This window comes from Syngnathoides biaculeatus, chromosome 9 (assembly GCF_019802595.1).
Source record: "Syngnathoides biaculeatus isolate LvHL_M chromosome 9, ASM1980259v1, whole genome shotgun sequence".
Taxonomy (NCBI): Eukaryota; Metazoa; Chordata; class Actinopteri; order Syngnathiformes; family Syngnathidae; genus Syngnathoides; species Syngnathoides biaculeatus.
In genome coordinates, this window is record NC_084648.1 from 9,498,988 (window position 1) to 9,517,232 (window position 18,245).

The 18,245-nt window shown below is 40.3% G+C and overlaps 2 protein-coding genes across 2 annotated transcripts in view; both read left to right on the forward strand.

Moving 5' to 3' along the window:
• npepps (aminopeptidase puromycin sensitive) overlaps positions 1-12,831 on the forward strand; it is a 30,348-nt gene extending 17,517 nt beyond the window's left edge. Inside the window, exons 11-23 of the mRNA XM_061829364.1 lie at positions 679-783; positions 879-939; positions 1,494-1,603; positions 1,676-1,739; positions 2,849-2,988; positions 3,054-3,188; positions 5,292-5,511; positions 7,592-7,734; positions 9,363-9,419; positions 9,506-9,613; positions 9,843-9,998; positions 11,429-11,476; positions 11,562-12,831. Of these exons, the coding sequence (XP_061685348.1) occupies positions 679-783; positions 879-939; positions 1,494-1,603; positions 1,676-1,739; positions 2,849-2,988; positions 3,054-3,188; positions 5,292-5,511; positions 7,592-7,734; positions 9,363-9,419; positions 9,506-9,613; positions 9,843-9,998; positions 11,429-11,476; positions 11,562-11,708 (1,494 nt within the window). The 3' untranslated portion in view covers positions 11,709-12,831. The remainder of the gene's footprint in view (positions 1-678; positions 784-878; positions 940-1,493; positions 1,604-1,675; positions 1,740-2,848; positions 2,989-3,053; positions 3,189-5,291; positions 5,512-7,591; positions 7,735-9,362; positions 9,420-9,505; positions 9,614-9,842; positions 9,999-11,428; positions 11,477-11,561) is intronic.
• A 1,496-nt stretch (positions 12,832-14,327) lies between these two features.
• On the forward strand, positions 14,328-18,110 carry c9h6orf120 (chromosome 9 C6orf120 homolog). The gene is made up of 2 exons (XM_061831161.1): positions 14,328-14,428; positions 17,054-18,110. Exon 2 carries the CDS (start codon positions 17,148-17,150, stop codon positions 17,718-17,720), a length of 573 nt encoding a protein of 190 aa, XP_061687145.1. The 5' UTR covers positions 14,328-14,428; positions 17,054-17,147; the 3' UTR covers positions 17,721-18,110.
• The last annotated feature ends 135 nt before the right edge of the window (positions 18,111-18,245 follow it).

Genomic DNA, 18,245 nt, shown 5'->3' on the forward strand with positions numbered 1-18,245 from the left:
AAATAGTTCTCTGTTTACCATGTTTTAAATTGAACGCCAATGCCGATATGTGTCAAAATGGTCAATATCAGTGCCAATAATTGACTCAATCACTGGTCGACAACAAATGCATTTTCTAAGCTATTTTAAACGATATATGACAGTTTAGATGCGCTGAATCCAACTATCAATATGGTTTTGCTCAATCATGTTAACATTTTTGAACTACAGTTAAAGTTTTGTTGACATCGTTTCATTTTATATCAGGGGTTCTTAACATGTGGGCTTGCCCTCTCAGGGGATGTGTGTTCGTTGTAAGAAATGAAAGAATAGTAGTCAAAAGTTTACTTATCAATCTACTATTCAGTTTTCCAGTAAGCAATGTTTGTGACATTTGATTGTTAGAATTTTTTTTTTATATTTTAAAAACCAATCTCAGATGAGAAATCGTAGAAATCAATGAAAAATGTGAAAAAAATCGATTTGATTTAATAAGAATCTGATTTCTTACAAATAAACTTAATATAAAAAAAACTGACCAGGACAACAGAAACTTGCCATCAGATTCAGCGATGCAACAATCTACTAAATCAGTTGAAAACACATGGACAACTTATAAAGAATATCTTTTTTATAACCCCTTGAATTTGTCTATTGCCATGCTGACCGGTCGCCTGTTCTTTCTTGTGCTCTGCGTAGGTGAATGTTGGCCATCCGTCCGAAGTGGATGAAATCTTTGATGCCATCTCCTACAGCAAAGGGGCGTCGGTGATCCGAATGTTACACAACTACATCGGAGACGAGGTGGTGCTGCAGTTTGAAGCTGTCCAGTTTATGTCGCTGTTATTATGCACGATTATGTACAAAACAAAAAAAACTTTTCTGCTACTTTTCTGCAGGACTTTAGGAAAGGAATGAATGCGTATTTGTTGAAGTTCCAACACAAAAATGCCTCAACAGGTAGGATGGTGACTCCCACATTGTCTTTATGTCTTAGTGAACAGGGAGACTATTGAAGGTTTTACTCATATATGTTCTGTTCTCAAATATGGTGAACCTCTTTTTTCGCGGGATTCCAGACCCACTCGCAATATGTCAAAATGTGATTTGTATCCCATGACAGTTTTTACTTATTACATTTTTACTACTCCCATACACTTTAAACACATTTATACTTATTACAAAAACCACTTTTTAAAGCTAATTGTAAATATATATTATTTGAACAGGAAAAAAAAAGTAACTTGTATGGAAAATACTAGTTCATGTTGTGTACATGCTTGTTCCTTTAAGAGGCGAAGCACTGTAGAGTAGGTTGGCTGTGGCTCAGTTGTTAGAGCACATCATCCACTGACCCGAGAGTTTGTCTTTTCAAATTCCGGCTTTGACTGTCCACTGTCAAAGTGTTCTTGGACAAGACACCGAAGCTTAGATAGCGAGATGGCGGTTAAAGAAATATTACCATATAAACTATGGTAAGTTGAAACAAACCTCGATGTGTTTTTGTTGTTTAGAGGACCTGTGGGACTGTCTGGAGCAGGCCAGCGGGAAACCCATCGCCACCGTGATGGGCTCGTGGACCAAACAGATGGGATTCCCAATTATCACAGTAGAACAGGAGCTGGTAATTCAGTCACCCCCAGGGGAAAAAAAAAATCTCTGAGGGTCTAGCTTGTGACTCTTGTGTCGTTCAAAGGACGGCGACAACTGCGTCCTGAACATCACTCAGAAGAAGTTCTGCGCTAGCGGACCACATAATGGCAAGTGCTTTTTCTTTTTTTTTTTTTTTTTTTAAGATCAAGTCACCGGGGGAGTTAGAAAAGCCAGAAAAGCTCTGGCTTGTAATTGCCATCACACAAATGCGTTAGGAGTACTGTGTGTCATGTTCTAGACCAAAATGTGAAGAATTTGTTTTTCTTCTTTACAAAAAGTAGAAAAAAACATCGTGCTTGAACACATGAAAATGCAGTTTTGAATTGTAGAGATACACTGAAAGAAGAGTTTTATTGACAATTTTTAAATTTCTGGGGTGGTATTGTTTACCGTTCATATAAATCTTTTTTTTGCATATTTTTTCAGTGTTTTTCATTTTCAAATGTTACATTTTTAAATGTTAATGATTTTCAACTTAAAACTGTTTAACGTTACAAGCTGAGGAAAATCTATAGACTGACATTCTTAAATTGTTTTTAAACTGTCAGTCAGTCTTCAGATTTTCTCTATATGCACCTTTCAAACGCATTGTTTTTCAGTTTCATATAGTTTTCGCATTCCATTTTTCTTTTTTTGACTTTTAACTCGATGTCTATACAGTTTGTAGTGGTAAGAAGCTTGAAAACTGAAAAATTTAGTAACCGTTTTTTTTTTTTTTTTAGTTTTGTTTTGCCAAACGTATTTGTTTACTTAAGTACCTTGACTCAGGTATGAATTTAAATGCCATCCCATTCTTCATCCATCCATCAATCCATTATCTGAGCCACTTATCCTCACAAGGGTCGTGGGAGTGTTAGAGCCTATACCAGCTTTCTACGGGCAGGAGGCGAGGTCTTCCCTGAACTGCTTGCCAGCCAATCACAGGGCACATAGAGACACATTTTTAATCCATTGGGTTAAATATGACATTGGTTCGCCCTCTGCAATTATAACATCATAAAATCTTCTGGAATGACTCTCCACATAGTTTAGGGCTATGTTTATTGGAATCATGACAATTTTTCCAGTTCTGTTCTGCTCTATCCTAATGTATTTGTCTGTATGAATAGTAAAGCTTTTCTAAGCATGTTCAGATTTACTTGCTTTTTATTTACAAAACACAACTATTACTATGAACAGTATATGTGTGACTGACACGTCACTTTGGCTTTCACAGGCGAGGATTGTCCCTACTGGATGGTACCCATCAGCATCTCTACCAGTGAGGACCCCACCTCCAGCAAACTCCAGGTTCTACTGGACAAACCCCAGACCACCGTCACCCTGAAAGACGTCAACCCCAACCATTGGATCAAGGTGAGCATACATGCAGGAGTTCCCACCATTTAATAGTCATATCTGACCCTTTGCCCGGTCCTCAGATCAATCCCGGCACAGTGGGCTTCTACCGCGTCCAGTACAGCTCACACATGCTGAAGAATCTGCTGCCTGGTATTCGGAACCTCACCTTACAGCCGGTGGACCGCCTCAGCCTTCAGAATGACCTCTTCTCCCTGGTGACACAGCACCACGCATCACAGAAAAAAAAATAGATTTTTATACATAATTTTCACCTAAAGTTTAAACTAATTAGAACCCAACTACACCATGAAAACACTTTTTGAAGTATTCTTTAGTTACCTTTTTTACTACACTATGTGCAGAATTAAAAAGCAAATATTTTTATCATTTTAGGCATAGTTCCTAGCTCCCAGATGGATAAACCTGAATGGGCAATGGATTTAAGCATAGCAAATGGTGTATATTTGTGAAATGACTATGGTGTGGCCTAAGGAGAGCAACATTGTATTAAAATGCGTAGCTAATTATTAAGCTGCTTCTTTTGTTTTGGCAAAATGGGGCAAAAAGAGCTTTAAAGTAAAGAACTATCACGTCTCTGAGAGCCCTTTGTATGAACTATACAGTACTTAGTGTTGGGGGTGTGGGGATACGACAGTTGATCAATCAGGTTCCACTTTTTAAGGAGCCACATAGCTGCTTATGCCAACTGTTACTGCTAATTTTGGAAACTTAGTTGTTGATGGAATGAAGACGCATTGCCGACAAATTCGTGGTCGTGTCAGCGCAAATTTGAATGCAAAAAGTGAAAGTAACTGGCAAACTACAACGATGAAAAGAAAAATGGTGACGGACCTCAATGATGTCAACAGGAATACTTTTCATATTCTGATTTAGTTTTAATTAACGTTATCTACTTCCCGTTAGTATTCAAAGTCTTGACAAAGAGAATGTTCTTCATGGTTGTTACACTACAAATCTGACTGCAAAAAGTTTTTTTGGAATCAAATGGCAGGTTTATAGGATTCGGACACAGTACAAAATTATATAGACGTGATTCACTTTTAGTGTTTTCTGTGACGTTTGATGGAGATCTGATGACCCGCTTTGTAGTCAGTGTGACCTGAAAAATGAAGTGGCTCGAGCACACGTGACTGATTCCTCATAAAGAACAAATCTTTTTTTGTGACCTGAACCGAATCAGTTTATTAAATGATTGGTTCTTTTTGCTTGGCCGTGGTGTGAGGTGAGCAAGTCGCTTGTTAGCAGGAACGGAACTGTTGAACCTTTCTGTGAGTGAATGTTCAGCAAAAGACCAATGAATATGATGGGTCTAGAAACTGACGGTCCATGGGTGGAAAGCTCATCACTGTTATGGAAAAGTGAGGCTGTATTGGCCTTTTTAAAAATTGGTTTGGATTAGTTTCTGTTCAAAGGTTTTGAGTTGTTGCTTCATAATTCTCACTTAAATGAAACAAAGAAGTGAGGTGGGAAAATGTTTTTCATTTAGTTGTGTAATAATACTGCACACCAGTAGTCTAATAATTGACCACATATGGATATTCTCTATAGAAACCCGAAACCTCACTTTTTCTGTCTTACACATTATTGTTTGAGGTTTATTAACGTTTTGGAATGTACAAAATGAAAATGATCAAATGGAAAGTGGAAAATTTACAAGTTGAAGTTACACTTTGTATTAAATAATCTTATTTACTTTTAAGTTTATTGGACTTGATTTCCAAACTCGGCAATTTAGTTTCAAATTATAATACATTAAGTTTTTAAGTGCATTTTTTTCTAATTAAAACACTGAAATTGTTTTTCAAATTCAGTTTTTTGAATGCAATTATTCAAGTTTAGCCATTGTAATTCAAATATAGATGATTTGAATTTGGTTCCTGTTTGTATATATTTCATATTTATATTTAAGATTATTGGACTTAATTTCCAAACTCATCAATTCAATTTCATATTATAATACATTCAATTTTTAAGTGCATTTTTTTTTTCAAATTAAAACACTCAAATTCATTTTTTTTTTAATGCAATTATTTGAACTTACCCATTCTAATTCAAATATAAATGAATTGAGTTCGGTTCCTGCTGGTATATATTTCAGCCCATACAAAATGTTCAACCGAATCGATATATGTAGTAGAAAACCTATAAACGATCACTTCAAAAATTTGCGATATAGCGGTGGCCCAAAATATGAACTGCAATATAGGAGGTTCACTCTACTCTTTTATAAACAATACAACAAAAAGGCAGGTTATTTTCTATTATGTCACATGGGTAACAAGTGTGTTGTGGTGAAGTCCCGCGCAGGCATGATCAGCACGGTTGAGGTGCTGCACCTGATGGAGGCCTTCATCAACGAGCCCAACTACACGGTGTGGAGCGACCTCAGTTGCAACCTGGGCGTCCTGTCATCGCTGCTGTCCCACACAGACTTCCACGAGGACTTCCAGGAGTTCATCCGAGACCTCTTCACGCCCATCGGCCTCCGCCTGGGCTGGGACTGCAAGTCAGGAGAAGGTGAGAAGACGGGAAGGTGGCGCGGCTGGCTTGGTGTCAGCTATCCAGTCAGTCGTAAAGGTTGAATGGAAGGACTCTTCTTGGTTGTTGACATTTCAAAAGCCTTCTTCAACTCTATTTTTAGATGAAGATTCCCCCTATTTATGTGTCTCGTGCATGTGGTTGCATGAGTAATCCTGTGTTTAGTCCTCTGTCCAGAATTTTAACATTGGTCTCAAATTTGACACCAGTATTTGGACGTTGGTCTCAAATTGGACAGCTTTTAGGATGTTGGTTTTAAAGAGGTGTGAAAGAAGCCAGCCATCTCTGTACAGTTAAAGGCAGAGGAGGAGCATCTCTTTACACCGTCTAGTCCACACTCGTGCGAAAAGTAGCCACAAAGGAGCAGTTTGGTATGATAAATACTCACTCAATAGCTATGCCTGGCAGCAACAGCAACCCTCAAGTGACCCAACCCCTTGGGAGAAACTCACCAGAGACATCAATACAGAGCGCAACACTTAAAATTTAAAATTTAAGATGAGTTTTTGATTAAAGCTGTAACGTCTTAAAAAAAAATTCCTACATTTAACTTTTGCCGATTACTATGAGGTAGATTATTTGGAATTAATTTATGCAGTACATAGGGCAGGGCGATCAGTTTACTGTAATTTCCGGATTTTAAATTCGACTTTGTCATACGCTTTCAACCCTACGGCTTATACAGCGATGTGGCTAATTTATGCATTTTTTTCTAACACCAGCCAGGGGCGCTCGTGCAGAAAAGGTAAGAGTGAGACAGGTGGAATATATGTGTCGAGGAAGAAGCAAGTTTGATGTAACTTTGCACTTTGTGCATGAATAAAATTAGCATGAACAGACCGTCGTGGAAAATGCATATTACGCAGCTTTCAAGTTGAAAGCAATGGAGCTGCCCGATAAAGAAGGAAACAGCTGCTTCACGTAAACCTGGCATAAATGAATCGATGGTGAGACGCTGGAAATGGCAGCGGGAAGAACTGGAGCAATGTAAAAAGACGAAAAAGAGGTAATAAAAGCAGGTGGCCTGAACCGTGTTACTGCCGCGTCTCAGCAACTTTTATTGGTATGTTTTTTTTTTTTTTTTTTTTTTTTAAGCCAGCCCTTTTAGAGGAGTGTTACTACTGTGTCACAGGTACCGTTTGGAAAGAAAAGCTAAGGTAGATTATTAAAACTCTTTGTGTACCGGCTTTCTTTGTAAATATCTAATGTTTCAATGTGGGCACATGCAGCTTATAGACAGGTGCGGCTTATGTATGTACAAAATGGGTTTTCCTTTAAAAATGTACTGAGTGAGGCTTATAATCAGGTGTGTTTTATAGTCCAGAAATTACAGTAAGTGATAAAGCTTCTTTTTTTTTCCCGGGGGGATCTATATTTCCATAGTACGGAGCAGTATTTCCTTTTTAACTGGATGACTTGGGTCAGATATTTTGGGTAACCTTCCACAAGCTTCTGCCAGTACTCTGCTGGAATCCTGGCCCATTCCTCCTGACAGAACTGGTGTAACTGAATCAGGTTTGCCGGTTGACTTGCTCGCATACTCCTTTTCAGATCTGCCCATCAATTTTGGATGGGATTCAGATCAAGGCTTTGTGATGGTCACTCCAACTGAGGAAGAGGAATGCTTTTGTGTGTTATTGCCAGTAGAATATCTGTCAAAAAAGTCCCTTCAAATTAGAGTAAAACATAACTTCATTTCTCAACATATCTCTTCCACCCTTTTGTTTCATCTTGTGCCTGTGTAATAATCCAATTGGCTGACGAGTTGAGTTAAAAATATCCACCAATAACATCTGAAATTACAAAAGGTCAAAATAACTGACATTTCAAACGGTATTACTTGCCATAAGAACTTATTGGAAAGTTATTGGTGAGAAGAGCAATGTAGGCAATAGAATACATCATATAATTAAACCATCATCATAAATGTATGCATGTTTTATTTTAGAAGCCTTTAAAGTGCTCATTTCATGTTTTTTTTTTTAATTCCTCAAAGATGGCGGCCACTTGTCAGGTTACTATATTAGGCCTCGCCCTACTTAGACATATATCCCTGCAGGCCACCTGGATGCCCTGCTAAGGGGTCTGGTTCTGGGCAAATTGGGGAAGGCGGGACACAGGCCCACCCTGGAGGAGGCCCGACGAAGATTCAAGGACCATGTGGACGCCAAACATGTTCTGCCTGCAGACCTCAGGAGCCCGGTAAGCCTCCACACTGACGTACCTCTTCCAGCTTCTTTAACGTCACCATTGGTATGCTTAATATTCATACAAGTGTACAGTGAAGGACCGTCTATTGTGAGATATGTTTCAGATATCCCCCCTATAGGTGAGGAGAAAATGCAATACAGTGTGCCCTTGCCAGTTCACTGTTTGTGCCCCCTCATATTCACGGATTTTGCTCTGTTTTTTTTAAATGTACCATATTTTCACGATTGTACCATATTTTCACGATCATAGAGGTCTTAAATTCTCTTCTGAATAGATAAGGCGCCACATTAGACATGGCACCTTGTAAAGTGGTGCACCTTATGTGCACACATTTGCAAATGTTGTGTGACTTATCCAATAAAGTACACTTAAACACACTGGTTACACTGTTAGCATCTTTGCTAGCACGTGTTTTAGTTCAGTGTTTTAGCTGATGTAAAATGCAATTATTTGTGTCTGCGTTGTGAGCGCAATCATATGGTAGCTTGCTTACATCCTAAAACATGCTAGCATACATGCTAGCAGTGTAATCAGTGTATTCAAATGTCCGTTGTTGGACAAGTCACACAACAGTTGTGCACGTAAGGAATGCGGTCCATTTTGGAGAGAATTCAAGATGTTTAAGTGAATGTTATGGTTGCGAAAATCATATATATCAGACATAGATCCAGTAAACGTCCCTGTTTTTGAACAAATTGGTTTTCAAACAAAAATTCCAACATTTTTTTCCTTCTGTTTTCGAATGAAAATCGGTACTCGAAAGCCCCCATATTGCGCGCGGCCAGACCAGCTGACCCACGACGGCTTTGTTGTGAATTGCCACACCGCCGTAAAAACCCGGAAATTACATTGCGTACGGCGCAACCAGTTCACCCACCCACGGCGCGTTTTGTTATTGTCAATTCGAACAGCCCCCGAAAAAAAAAAAAAAAAAAAAAACACAAAGCGCGCGGCGCAACCAGCGCACTTTTGTTATTCTGTATAACACAGCCTCTGTACACAGACGTGTCCCAGTAGTGACTGTTTTTCTTCTTATCGAGGACTGCCGTATTAACCCCCAATCATGGCTCCAAAGAAGGCAAGTTGCTTGTTTAAAGTTATTTTGCACTTTTGTTAATAAAAACGTTTACAAGGCCGGGGGCGAGTCGCTACAGATACGGCAATGCACTCGCAGCCTAGCATACTCCACTACTAAAGCATACATTTTAAGCAAATAATGAAAATATATTTCTTAAAGTATTTTATTATATAAAGTATTTAAACTATATATGCATTTCTATTATGCAGTTTATTATCAGAAAAAAATAAAAAATGCTTTAAAAAGCCCATTTATTTATGCGTGGAACGCATTATTTCTTTTTCCATTCATTGTAATGGGGAAACCTCGATTCGGTTTTCGAATAAATCACTTCTCGAACCGTTTTCTGGAACGGATTATGGTTGAGAACCAAGGCATCACTGTATGTTAATATATTCATTATTGAAAGATGAAGCACAATACACAGGGGGTTCGCTGTAGTACTTGTCAACACTAATCCTCTTTTTAGAATAAATATTTGTAAAAAGCCATAGAAGCAGAAAAAGACAAAGAGGCTAATTGTGTTGCTGTGTGCTTTCAGGTATATTTAACGGTGCTGAAGCACGGCGACAGTAGCACATTAGACACCATGCTCAGGGTAAGTCGAGCATCTGTCCGGGGTTGTTTGTGCTCCTCTCACCATCTGGCAGCAATGTTTGACTTTTTCCTGTCTTTCTGTCTCAGCTTCACAAGCAAGCCGACATGCAAGAAGAGAAGAATCGCATCGAGCGAGTACTCGGCGCCATCTCTGCTCCGGACCTCATCCAGAGAGTGCTAGCCTTCGCCCTCTCGGTAACTATTTCCGCTTTCTAAATATGTGTGTGGATTGTGTGTGTGTGTGTGTGTGTGTGTTTTGAGGGGTAGGGGGAGGGGGTGTTTTGTGTGTTACTGTTTGTTGTATGTATTCTTTTCCATGTTTTTAGCTGTGCATTGTTTTTCCTGTGGGTTTTTCTTGGTTTTGTATTTGCGGTGAGTGTTTCGGTCCTTGTGTGCTAACCGGCATTTGTACGGTGATTGTCAGGAAGAGGTTCGTCCTCAGGACACTGTATCTGTGATTGGGGGCGTGGCCGGGAGCAGCAAACATGGCCGGAAAGCTGCCTGGAAATTTGTGAAGGACAACTGGGAGGAGCTTCACAACCACTACCAGGGCGGATTCCTCCTGTCGCGGCTCATCAAGGTCACGATCCCAACAATGCCGTTATAGACTGCTAAACGGTGACACTTAGCAGTATTAAAGCCCATATTGCTCAAAGGAAACGCAATAATCCCACATTTATTTCGGGGATTACGCTCCATGAAAGCCTTGCAATAGATGAAATCCTTGAAGTACCCACCATTTGTTTATATTAAGGTACAAATTTACAAGTTAAATTTTTGCAATTAACTGCCAATACGTGAGTTTCGGGAAGTCCCGGTATTTGTCCACTTGAGGTCCCCAATCAACACACTCTCCACAAACATGCCTGACACCACGAAGAGAAAATTCCTCACTGTCAAGGAAGTAGCTGTCAAGAGAGGCCTTTTGTTGTCACTTGGATGACAAAATCATGGTGTTTTTTTTTCTTGATTTAAATTGACACTTTTACACTAAGTCCATGTTGGAGTCATTCTCTGGCAGTCACTCAAAATCTGGGACTTTTAACTCTTGAAGTATAAGTGTTGGCATGAACATATCTTCTCAAGTAAGGTGTCACACAATCGACTAAAACTGCTTCGGGGATCAACTAGTCGATCACCATTGACGCATTGGGCACCCCTGACTTAGAGGCTATGGTTGCATTTGTCTAGTATTTAATAATGCTGAATAGGTTTTTATGACCGGTAAAATATTATTCTATTAATAGTAGAGTGGTACCTCGGTTTTCAAACATCTCAGTTCTCGAATGAAAATTTGAGATTTTTTTTTGCTTTGATTTTCAAACGCAAATCGGTATTCGAACGCCCCGACCAGCTGACGATTTGTGATTGTGCTTTCGAACATACCCCCGAAAAAACCCAAAAACGACATAACGCGGGACGCAGCCAGTTGACCCACACACTCCTCTGCAGGCGGACATGTCCCGGTAGTGACTTTTTTTTTTTTTTTTTCTTCCTTTTGCGCACCATTAACCCCCGATCATGGCTCCAAAGAGGGCAAGTGGCACTGCTGGTGGTGAAAAAAGGAAAGTGGTGCGTAAAACTGTCGACTTCAAGAAGGATTTGATAGCCGAATACGAATCTGGTGTGCGTGTTTCTGAAACACTTTAAACTATACGTGTATTTCTACTATGCAGTTTATTATCAGGCAAAGCTAAACAAAAAAAAAAAAACGCTTTAAAAAAAACTATTTTTTAGGTTTGGAATGCATTCTTTCATTTTCCATTCACTGTAATGGGAAAACGCGCTTCAGTTTTCGAACATTTCACTTTTCAACCACCCCGCTGGAATGGATTGTGGTCGAGAACCGATGCACTACTGTATTCTCAAAATATTCAATAGCTCCAACCCTACCATGGACCTGAAAGGGGAATTTTAGGATGTGAAATACTGTAAATCCTCAAATGGCTTTCCATAGATATGTTAACGCATGTTAGACATTGACTTTTTTGGTTTCTTATCGTCCTTCAGCTGACAGTGGACGGGTTCGCCATAGACAAAATGGCCTCAGAAATCAAGGTGGGAGCTCGTCAGATAGATTTTTCTTGTATCTGCGTCCTTGTACCGGGTTAATGTTGTAACGTTTAATATTTTCCATCTCAAGAGTTTCTTCGAGAGTCACCCGACGCCCGCAGTGGAGCGCACGGTGCTACAGTGCTGCGAAAACATCCTGCTGAACGCCGCCTGGCTGAAACGCGACGCAGACGACATCCACCAATATCTAAGACAGCGCAAGGCGCCCCCTGTCTGAGATTCTACCCCCCCAACCCCCACCTTGCCCCCACCCCACCACATACCCACCCTCCCTGCCCCTCGTTCCAGGACGTACTAGCAGGCTTCATTTTCTTTCCAGACGCTGAACACCGCAAAGCAAAGCAAAGCAAAGCCAAGAATCTCAGACTACATAAACTACTACATCATTTGCACCTGGACCAGGATGCTTGTTTTTAGACCCCCCAAACCCCCCAGCCCCCCATCTTTCCCTCCTTCCAGCACCACCAAGACTTGTCAACTACACCCTCGCCCACGCCCAAACAACTGTGAAGCCCTTTTTTATCGTGCATGACCAACTCAGCATCATTGACCAAGTGTGTTGAAGAGGCATCTGGAGGTCACGCTCTCCGGCAAGACACAGCCCGAGATTTTAACGTCGTCAAATAAGTGCAGTCAATTATAATAATAATAATAATAATAATATGAATTCATAACAAACCAATCATGAAATTTTCAATTTGATGTTGATTAGTACTTTTTATCCCCCAATTTCCCAGCACATGATGCAACAACATTAAGGAAAAATGATCAAGTGTCAGAACGTAATGAAATACTCAACACAGACAAAAATTTGATAAACAAATGACAATACTGTTGAGAAAGAAACATGGATAAAATGGGGAAAAATATACAAACAGATGAAAATATGCAAATACTGTACAAAAAAAATCTAAATCCCTTGCAATAGACGCCAAAGTTTTTACATTAAAACGATGCAGTCAATCAATAATAGGAATTCATAAAATAATCGAGATTTTTGATTTGGTGTTAGTTTTTTTTTTTTATTTCCCAGTGCATAAAAAAAGGCAAAATTATTACCAACAAAAATCATAAATATTGGAAAAATAATACAGAACACAAATATGCAAATTTGAAAATGCAAATGAAATATTTCACAATTGTGGAAAAAACACAAATTTGATTCAAATATTCGAGAGACATAAATCTACGCTAATGCTATGTTGCTAAAAATGTAATGAAAATACAATTGGAAAAAATGCAGAAATATAAACCAAAAAATCCCAACAAAATATTTGATAATACATTTTTCAATGTAATAATTATAACATGAATTCATATAAACAAATCTTGTGTGAAAATATTGATTTGGTGTCTATTAGTTATTCTTTTTCCATTTGCCATCTTGTTTCTTTTGTTTTTTTTCCCCAATTGTTTTGTTCTCATTCTTTTCATTTCTTTGCATCTTCCTTTCTTTGACATGTATTTGATTGAAGGGTCAGGCATGCTGCTGGTGTTGGGCGGGAAAAATCCGCAACCTCCCTTTTGACGACTTTCATTTGATTGCTATTCGGAAACAAATTGATCATGAAACCTTGAGAAAAGTAAATAAAAACCGTCCCCGAGCCCCTCAAGATTTCCACGGGGTCCTCGTGCAGAGGTTTGGAGAAGACGTCACAGATCTCTTGATTCTACTCTTGACTTCCAAATCCCGAGGTGACTTTTTTTTTTTTTTTTTTGTGGAAATCTCCGGAAGCCTTAATTGGTTGACTGGTTTGCAGTAAATGAAATGAAAAAGAAACTCAACCAGAGACGAGTGGCACGATTCACACTTGTGGAAGAACCCAAGTACAGTATACGAACATCGACTTGCCAGTTTGATGTGTTTATGGAATCATTCAGAATCATCTAGACACCATAACCCAGGAACGATTGTTTCTTTTATTTTTGTTGAAAGTGCGCTCGGTGTTCATTAAAGTGAAAAGATTATATAACATGACGACATTTGTGTTTATGTGAGACAAAATTACATTTTACAAGCCACCCATATGACTTATTAGCACGTCTGCCCCACGTTTCTGAGGGCTGGGGTTCAAATCCCAGCCCCGCCTATGGAGTCTGCATGTTCTCCCATACCTTCGGCAGTTTTCTCCTGCCACTCCTGTTTCGTCCCATATCCCAAAACTATGCAGTAATTGGAGATGTTAAATTGCTCCAAGGTGTGATTGTGAGTGCAAGTGTTTGTTTTTTTCTGTCTTACGATTGGCCGGCAAAGAGCTCAGGCTGTACCATGTCTCCTCGATGACAGGCGGGATAGGCTCCCGCACTCCTGCAACCCTCATGAGGATAAGGGGCGGAGAAATTGGATGGATGGAACGATTTAACTGGAAGTTTTCCAATAAAATGTGTTTTCCTCACGATGCTGTAATCAATATATTTATATATATTCAAGGTGGCAACAAGGTGGTTCAGCTGGTAAAGCGTTGGCCTCACAGTTCTGAGGTCCCGGGATTCAATCCCAGCCCCGCCTGTGTGGAGTTTGCATGTTCTCCCCGTGGCTGTGTGGGTTTCCTCTGAGCACTCCGGTTTCTTCCAACATTCCAAAAACAGGCAACATTAATTGGACCCTCTAAATTGCCCCTTGGTGTGATTGTGAGTGCGTCTATTTGTCCAAATGTTCCCTGCGATTGGCTGGCGACCAGTTCAGGGTGTACCTTGCATCCTGCTCGTTGACTGCTGGGATGGGCTCCAGCACTCCCCACGACCCTCGTTAGGATAAGCGGCGAAGAAAATGGATGGCTATATTCATAGTTATAGGGAACTATAATCGTTTTGAATTACAAGTAGCAAATATTAACTCCCACCCCTATGAAATTCTTGATTTAACCGCGTTTCCCTTTTTTCCCTGTTGGGGGCGCTGTTTTGTACGAATGCTCGGCAGCTGCAGAAGAAGGGAAGGTAATGTCGACAGCTTAAGTGCCCACAGAAGCGTGTTCAAAGTGATATTTTATATTCATGTCATTAATAAGTACCATGTCTTTCCCTTACAACCTTGATCATAATCTTGTTTTGTCGCATTATGTGATAATTTCCCCTCGATTCGAGCGGGATATGAACTCGTACTACTTATTAGCGACTAGCTGCTAAGTAGCTAACTCGTCGATCATCAACTTCACTTATTTTATGTCTCCAATAACATGAAAGAAATACTGAATAATGCTTTCGTGAATATGCAAAAGGATGTAAAAACCGTGTTTTGGGGGTGAAAAAATCGACAGCGACAATTTAGCACTTGTTGACGCTCATCTTAAATTTTTATTCCTGTGTTTGAAATCAATCTTTCACTTTTCTGATATGTAGCGAGTGTAGATTCTTCACTATTTCTGTGTGCAAAAGTACCACCATCAAAACAAACATGAAAATGGAGTAAGTAGTGAAAAACATGAAAAAGTAAACAGGTTTTGTTACAGAAGTGTATTTAATATTATGGTAAGTTGCTATATATTATGTTTAAAAACATTTTGTAAATGTATTTAGACATTAAATGCAACTGACCTGCATTTGTTAGTTAAAATACTATAGTACTATACAGAAGCAGATTTCAAAGATTACACGGAAATGTCTTGATGTATACTAGTACAAACTAGTTCACTGTAGTACAAATAATTAAAACAAAACGAGATTTAAATGTACTATGCAAAAAAGTTCTTTTTTTTCTTAAATGTTTAAAACCATTCCTAATTCAAAAGGTGTTTCTTTACTAATTTTAAAACACTTCTCTATGGGTGAATGGAAATCTATTATAATTCAAATTGAAATACAATGCAACTGCACTGAAAAAGTCAACCATCTTGAATTTTTTTTTTTAAATTAACAGGCTGTATGCGTAGGTACAACCGTCAGTTTGTTTGTATTCCATTTTAAATGTACATTTGTAATTGTGTTGCACGTCACTCGAAAGAGCCTGCATACGAATATTATTATTCCTTTGGTAAAATACACTCAGCTGAAAACATTATCATGGTGTTTCAATGAATTTAGTATCTATAGAAGGTAAAGTGATGATCTTGTATTTTGTAATTATGCTACAGCTACTCAATTAACATTTTTTCATTTCATTGCGTTCTGAATCATTTGCTAATTCCACACCTCCTATTGACAACGCACTCTATTAAGTGGAATTTGTAAGTCAGCTATATTGCCCGCCATATAACGATCCCTATCTAGTTGTGAATGGCAGCCTGACTGCTGCGTAAAAGAGCAGCAGTTGTTGTCAGTAATGAATGGGTGACTTATTTTTGTCTGACCTGCTCCACTTTTGGCTTGGAAGCTTCTCCGCTGACCTGACCTGAACCAATAACCAATCTCCAATCACAATATGTAGCAATGTATCAATTTAAATAACTTTTTCATTTGTGTATACTTGTGTACTAAGTTTTTCTGAAAAAAACAAATATTGTCTGATTGTGTATTGTAATCAGTCAGGTCAAACTAACATAACACAAATAATGGGTACTAACTTACTTTTATTGCTTTATTGTAATTAAATTACTTCATACGCACGCTGTAATGTTACAGCATAAAAAGTAAGTTTCTTTCGGCTTGTCCCTTTCGGGGTCGCCACAGCGTGTCATCTCAGATGAACGCACATATGTTTGGCACAATTTTTACGCCGGATGCCCTTCCTGACGCAACCCTTCTCAGGGAGTGGAGGCCCCAGTGGCATAATCCACCAAAAATGACCTTGCTGGTCCAATACTTACGTCCTTGACACCAAAATTCCATGAGATGGCTACAAATCACTTTTTTTTTGTTGCCTAAATTAAACTACTCAACTCACTTAAACAGTTCCCTGACACCAAAATGCCACAAGAAAGCGGAAAGCACAACTTTGGTCGAAGTGTACCGTAATTCCTTGCCTACAGAGCGCACCTGCTTATAAGCCTCACCCAGTACATTTGTAAAGGAAATACCATTTGGTACATACATACGCCGCAGCTGGGTAAAAGTCGCAAGTGCCCACATTGAAACGAGATATTTACAAAGAAAGACGATCCACAAAGAGTTTAACGCTAGCGCCGCCACTAACGCCACTAGCTACTATTGGTGCTAACTGGGCCGGTTAAAAAAAAAAACATACCGGTAAAAATCACTGCAATACGGAAGTAACATGCTAGAGCACTGTAAACAGGCTCACACTGGTAAAAGTCACTTCCTCGGCACATATATACCACCTGTCTCACTTTTACCTTTTCCGCTCGAGTGCCCCCTTGCGGCTATTAGGAAAAATATGTAAATTAGCCGCATCACCGCAGGGTTGAAAGCGTATGTAAAAAGTCGCGGATTATAGGCCGGAAATTATGGAACCTCCTCAGATCACTTCAACATCCTTCACAACAAGATGGCAGCAAAGTAGAAAAAAAAATCAATAAAAATATGAATGTTCTATTGCCAAACAATGACAATGTGAAGGTTTATGATACGTTGTAAAGTTTTGTGATTCGACGGCTTCCAAATCCGTGAACCAGTGACCGTCGGACGAAGTGCAAGTCCTATTGAAAATAAAGTGCTGTGATTGTCCAGGTCTGTCTAATGTCGTGTCCAGCACGTGACGACGTCTCCGCCACTTTATCGGCCGTCGCATAACACCGCACGCTCACCAGATGCGTCCTCCGCAATGATGCCGCAGCCGCCGCCTCGCCGCCACACCGTGTCCGACGCCGCAGTCGTCTTCCTGCTGCTGTGCCAGCTCCGCTGCGTGGCGTGCTGGTCGGACGACGGCGCGACGGGCGTCCCAGCCGAGTGGGTCCTGCTGCACGTGGTTCAGGGCCAGGTGGGCGCGGGCAACTACAGCTACCTGCGGCTCAACCACGATGGCGCCATCGTGTTGCACGTGCTCAGCGTGACGGGCGACGCCGACCTTTATGTGTCGGACGCCACGCTGAGGCCTAGCTTCGACGCCTACAAGCTGCAGTCGGCCACTTGCGGACGCGACGCTGTGGCTGTGCCCGCCGAGTTTGCCCGACCGGTGGGCATCGCCGTCTACGGGCACCCGTCTCATCGCCGCAGCGACTTTGAGATGAGGGTCTACTATGACCGCGGGGCCGGCGCGTATGACCCGTTCGGTGCCGAGGATGGCCACAAAACGGAGGCGGCGGCGACCGAGGACAAGCAATTCGATGAAGACGACTCCGTGTTCTGGACTAATCTCATCAGACTTTTGGAAATCATTCTGGAAATCCTCTTTTGAATCGAATCACAAGTTTTCTGGGCACTCGCGGCCAAATTTTTGCCCTTTTGGAACTCAGTCACTACGGCTGAAACAGCTCTTCAATTGGAGACACCAAAACACGTGCACTATACGGACTTCTAGCGTGATGAACATCAACAAAACCTCCTCGACGGATCCCAGCCGAGTGACGAACACCTCAGATGCGTTCTGAGAGTTGACGCAACAAAAGAGACACTGGAGTTTGATCCACTGGCAGAAAACGGTGATTAACAACAACAACAAAAAAAAACATCTCCAATGGCATTTTTTTGTCTAATTTTGATATGTCAGCATCTGGTTCTGGCTCGGCCCGTCTGTCAAATTTTAAAAGTAAATGTGGCCCCTGAGCCAAAGCATTTGCCCATCCCTGTTCTGCATGCTTCATTTGATATTGAAGTTCTGCATCAGTCAGGACAGTGGACAACTACTCAAAGTCTATTTTAATAATTCATAACTGATGCGCAACATTGTTAAAGGGGAAATCCAGTGGTTCGCGTGAACAAT